This window comes from Sinocyclocheilus grahami, unplaced genomic scaffold, assembly GCF_001515645.1.
Source record: "Sinocyclocheilus grahami isolate Dianchi unplaced genomic scaffold, SAMN03320097.WGS_v1.1 scaffold5839.1, whole genome shotgun sequence".
Lineage (NCBI taxonomy): Eukaryota > Metazoa > Chordata > Actinopteri > Cypriniformes > Cyprinidae > Sinocyclocheilus > Sinocyclocheilus grahami.
In genome coordinates, this window is record NW_015510421.1 from 1 (window position 1) to 6,049 (window position 6,049).

Genomic DNA, 6,049 nt, shown 5'->3' on the forward strand with positions numbered 1-6,049 from the left:
CTGCTATTAAATTGTAGTGAGACCAGCTTTATGAGAATTCTTCTAAAGCATGGCTTTAGCAATGTCAAGGCCATGGGTTCAATCCAGAAATGAAAATCTATAACTTAAATACAATGTAAGTCACCTTAGATGAAGCATTTGCCAAATGCACTTAAATGTAAATGATGTGTATACTGTGTATACAGATCATTATGAACGCATTTTATATGTATTTGTTTTTTGCTAAAAAATAAGAGCAATTAGACAGATATATATTAAGTGGGGTTTGATTGAAATCATTTAAATTTTTTTTTGTGATAATTTAGTCCTCCCCAATTCAACCTTGTCACCCAGCCTGCACTTTGAATGACTTGCCAGTAATTATTAAAGGGGTCATATGATGCTAAAAAGAACATTATTTTGTGTATTTGGTGTAATGAAATGTGTTTATGCGGTTTAAAGTAAAAAAAAACACATTATTTTCCACATACTGTACATTATTGTTTCTCCTCTATGCCCCGCCTTTCTGAAACGCTTCGATTTTTACAAAGCACATCGGTCTGAAAAGCGAGGCGTGCTCTGATTGGCCAGCGATCCAGTGCGTTGTGATTGGCCGAATACCTCAAGTGTGTGACAGAAATGTTATGCTCCTCACCATACTGTGATGCCGTTTCCCAGAGTGACGAGACAAAACCAGTAAAACCCATTATAAACGAGGCATTTGTTGCATCCAGTGGGGACATAATTACAGATTATAATGACTTATACTGTCTTTTTACGAGTGTTGTAAATACAACTTAACCACTGATTTCTAGTTGTATCCTCTTTTGGAAGGCTAAACAAAGTAGTTTAGCTTTCGCAACGAAACACACAGCGTCTTCATGACATGGCTGCGGCGGCAAAAATACTACAGCGAGAATCAAAGTTACGCCTTCTTTCTTTGCATGAACATTTGGGCGGTGTTATGCAAATATTCCAACACAGTGACGTAGACATGTGGGGGCGTGTTAGAACGAGGTGTTTTAGGAGGGCGTGGACAAGTCTTAACTTTTATAAAGAATATCTCTTTGGGTTTGAGACTTTAGTCTTTGCAACTTTAGGGATCTTATCTATTCACGAACAGCTTGTAACACTCCAAAGAAAAAGGAAAACTTGAAATCGCATCATATGACCCCTTTATCATAACGATACTTGTTTTCTCTAGTTGAATCTTAATTAAATAAATATTCAACAGTTTTGGGTCAGTATTTTTCCAAGAGTAAATACTTTAGGTGACAATAAAGACATTTATTGACTGTATTCACAAAAATATTAATACTGATAACAATAAGAAATGTTTCTTAGCACCGACCAAATCAGTATATTAGAATAATTTCTGAAAGATCGTGTGACGCTAATCGCAGCTGAAAATTCAGCTTTTCCATCACAGGAATAAATGACATTAATATTGATAATTTAGTATATTACATCAGAAATAATTTATTGTAAATTGTTTTCATATTTTACAATTTTGCTGTTTTAACTCTAATTTTTATATAAATGCAGCCTTGCTAAGTATAGAGCTTCGAATTAAAAAAAAAAATCTTACTTTGACTCCAAACTTCAACTGAAGTGTTGATAAGACAGTTCTAGTCTGATTGGTAAATACTGCATTCTGGCTCTGCTAAAATACACAATATAGTAACGGTTATGACATGAAAGGTATTCACCTAACTGTTGAGTATATGACTAAACAGTGGCAACATCTATGAACCTATATCTTCTAATGCAGAAGCTTTTTGATGCCAAGGACCCCTAAATATAGCTTTCCAATATGCACATTTTTTTTAATAAAAACTAGTTTACACTGTGTGTGAAATGATTATATACAGATATTGAAACGTACTGTATTTAAAAGCCTTGACCACCACAGACCTTGACATTTTATAAATGCATTTGAAGTTGGAAAATGCTTTCTAGAATGATTATATCATATTTGGCCATTCATTTAAAAAGTTGCTGGTTAGCTGCTTTTGTTTACAAGCAGTTTTTGAACCTCTTAATGCATTTGTTTCCAATAGGGCATTTTATTTGTGATTATTTGAATGTGCTTTTCCTCAAGAGAGTTGCTTATAGCTGCTCTTTAGAAGAGATACAGAATGAATAATATTTGCAGTTTTTTCCTGTTAATGTCTCACTGTAAATGAAAGGCTTCCTGTCGATTGTGCATTAGGCTGCATCATGTTTCAGTATCGATGACTGAGGAGTTCAAAATGACTTACATCAACAGCTTCCTGTTGATGATTCGACAGCACTGAACTTGTCCGCCTTCACCATGTCCGTGTATCCCGAGGGAGACAGTCCTCTACTTCAGCTGCAGGAAGTGGACTCCAGCAGGTTGGGAGGTCATGTCCTTTCTCCTGCCTTTAACTCCTCTTCTCCATCTCTGCCGGTGGAGAGCCACCCCATCTGCATCCCATCACCCTACACAGATATCGGCCATGACTTCACCACTCTGCCCTTCTACAGTCCCGCTCTGCTGGGTTACGGCACATCGCCTCTGTCTGACTGCCCATCGGTGCGGCAGTCGCTAAGCCCCTCCCTCTATTGGCCACCTCATAGCCACGTTTCCTCAATTGCATTGCATCAGCAACAGACTCGACTACAACAAAACCATCCAACTGGTGGGAGTTGGGCAGAACTTACACCACATGATCACAGCGAAGAGGAAAACTGGTATGTGGAAACTCAATTATGTTTTATTTCAGACAATTACATAATACTGGCTCAGATGCATGTGTCTGCTTTACTTTATAGCAAACCTCTGGCGAAGAGGGTAGCAGATGCAGAGGAGACTTCTACCTCTTTGAGAGGTAAAGCTGACATGCACTACTGCGCCGTCTGTAGCGATTATGCCTCTGGGTATCATTATGGCGTGTGGTCATGTGAAGGATGCAAAGCCTTCTTCAAGAGAAGTATACAAGGTATTGTTCTCTGAAATTACTCCTGTGCTTTGATGCGTGCTTATTATTAGGGATGCACTGAAATTGAACATCTGATAATCATTTTCATGTTATGACCTATAATCAATCTTAAAATTCAATTAGTCTAAATTAATACAAAATAAAACACTAAAAAATGAAATCAGTCATTTTAATGTTATGGCCAATAATCGATAAATGACTGATAGTAAAATTCAATTAGTATAAAATTAATCAAAAATAAAACACTAAAAGCAAAAAATTACCAATAACCAATAAATGGCTGATATTTACTGTAAATTCCAGCCGTCTGAGTTAATTAAAAATAAAAGCTAAAAGCTCATTTTGAATTCTTTAATTATTTATGCAAGTATTTATGCAAATGTAGGCTTCCCAGCATTATAATGTAAAGTATGAAAAAGTGATATTCATTTTGTGAGATTTGCTAAAGATTACATTTAACATTGTTTTTCAATTTAAAGATTAAGTGTGTATTTTGTTGATGATGGGTAATCTAAATGTAAAAATAGGGAAATTAGCATGCTTATGTTATATAAAATAAAATTTACAGTTTTGGTAAATAATACTGATATACTGTACTTTCCATCCCTACTTTAAAATTTAAGATTAAAAGTTGAAATCTCCCACTAACATTGCTAGAATTTTCAGCATTCAAAATGGAACTGAGAGTGATGGGTCAAGGTGTCATCATAAATTTGCATTTGTGATTGGACTTTTATATTGGACTTTAATATGTGATTGCATGCTGAATTGTCAACGGTCTTGTCTTCCTTGCATGTATTTAACCATAATTAGCCATCTTTACAGTGTATAAAGATGCCTTGACAGCCACATTATCCTTCAGAAATGGTAATTTAACTCTGGAATAATTGATTCTAATGGTTCTAAACTATTTTTTTTTCATTGTTCCAGACAGCCAATGTTGTAAATAGCTGTGCTAGTTTAATACAGTCCATAAACATAATAACAGACGTGTTTGACTGCAACTGCTCAGTGGATAATAAGGAACATCTGATTCATTTTCTCAGGACACAATGACTACATCTGCCCTGCCACCAACCAATGCACCATCGACAAGAACCGCCGCAAAAGTTGCCAGGCCTGCCGTCTACGAAAGTGTTATGAAGTTGGAATGATGAAATGTGGTGGGACTCTTTCGTTTTCCATTCCTCCCTATCAACACCCTTTCTACACCCACACAGTTACCAAATACTTCATCTGAGATTACTGCTGAATTTTGTCCAAAGCCATGGACTTTGGAATTTATGTCCCAATATTAAGCAGCTATCATGCCGTGAAGTTTTGATATGCGTGACATTGTAATGACAATGTGATAGAGCCCTGATTATAGATGCTGGTTAAAGGCTGCACCAAAACATCCCAGATAAATGACTCATCATACAAAAGATTTCACATATTAATAATTCACACATATTTGAGCCAGACAGTCTTGCATGTTGTCTTTTGAGCTGTGTGTGATCTTGGATGGCTTGTTCCTCCAAAAAACAGTGCTAGTTGAATTAAGTCTGTCTCCACAGCAACACCGACTTAATTCAACTAGCACTGTCTTTTTGAGCTGTGTGTGATCTTGGATGGCTTGTTCGTCCAAAAAACAGTGCTAGTTGAATTAAGTCTGTCTCCACAGCAACACAGACTTAATTCAACTAGCACTGTCTTTTTGAGCTGTGTGTGATCTTGGATGGCTTGTTCCTCCAAAAAACAGTGCTAGTTGAATTAAGTCTGTGTTGCTGTGGAGACTGTTACCATCTATCCTCATTCGGTCTTGTAATTGTTGTTTTAGGACAGTCTACTTTCACAGCTTTGCTTCAAGGTTAGAAGAGAAAGGCCTGTACTCTCATCTCATTGGCTGATGTGGTTGTTTTGAGCTCTGTATCAAATGTCATATCAAATACACAGTTTTGCTTTGCTTTCTGTTCAAAGAAATTTTGGTTTAAACTAGTGGTTCTCAACCTTTTTGGCTCTTTGTCCAACACATTCTTAATATGAATATATTAATAAAAATGTATGAATTTGAGTATAATCCTGTAAACCCGCATGGATAAGGTTGAAGTGAATTGTGCAGTTACATGGAATTTTTTCACAGGGTTACGCCGAGATCGTGGCAGCTACCAACAAAGAGGAGCACAGCAGAAGCGATTGGCGCGATTCTCTGGCAGGATGAGAACATGTGGCCCGAGATCCCAAGAAATCAAAAGTGTCCCATGTCCCCTCGGTGGAAATAAGGTGGTTAGCATAGCGTTGAGCCCTGAGGAACTAATCGCTCGAATCATGGATGCAGAGCCACCCGAGATTTTCCTCATGAAAGACGTGAAGAAGCCATTCACTGAGGCCAATGTCATGATGTCACTGACCAACCTGGCTGATAAAGAGCTCGTTCACATGATCAGCTGGGCCAAGAAGATCCCAGGTGAATGTATTACCAGATTCATAAGAAAAAACGATTCAGTTATAACACTAGCTCAGTGTGTTACTACATGTCTGTTTCCAAAAACACAAATCTGCCTAACTGCAAATCCACATGGACAAGAGCTCGTCAGTCATTGCGTCAATTTGTAGACCAAACCCGCAAAGCTGAATCACTATGGATTCCCCTGGAATTTCGAATGGGTTTTTAAAATAGCATTTTTCGATTTATGAGTACAGTAAGGGATGTGGTTAACATTACTTGAAGAGAATGTGTCATCTTCTGAATTTAGAACGAATTACAATTATTACATAAGGTTCAAACTAACTTTATAGTTAAGCTGTGCTTTTAAAATGTTGCTAACAAGTTGCTGCATGAGGAGTACAACAGTTGAGCTTCACTTCATTCATCAAGCATGTAAACTCAAATGTTTGTTCTGTATAGCAATTTGAACATTGTAAGCCATCAATCAAAACTCACTATTCTAAAAAGCACATTAGAAATTCCTGAGGGAATATGTGGCTCAATAATGCTAATTCACTTTATAGTTTAGGACTGCAAAAATATCTTAATATTGAACTTTTGTAGTGGATGGATTAAATAGATTTAACATTAAACTTAATGTTTAATGTACACACACACACACACACACACACACACACAC

At 36.9% G+C, this 6,049-nt stretch overlaps 1 protein-coding gene across 1 annotated transcript in view; it reads left to right on the plus strand.

The window, feature by feature from the left end:
- Positions 1–2,194: 2,194 nt before the first annotated feature.
- Positions 2,195–6,049, plus strand: part of LOC107577359 (estrogen receptor beta-1-like) — a gene marked incomplete at its 3' end in the record, with an annotated part of 9,959 nt that continues 6,104 nt past the window's right edge. Inside the window, exons 1-4 of the mRNA XM_016263442.1 lie at positions 2,195–2,694; positions 2,776–2,942; positions 3,989–4,105; positions 5,065–5,388. Of these exons, the coding sequence (XP_016118928.1) occupies positions 2,294–2,694; positions 2,776–2,942; positions 3,989–4,105; positions 5,065–5,388 (1,009 nt within the window). The remainder of the gene's footprint in view (positions 2,695–2,775; positions 2,943–3,988; positions 4,106–5,064; positions 5,389–6,049) is intronic.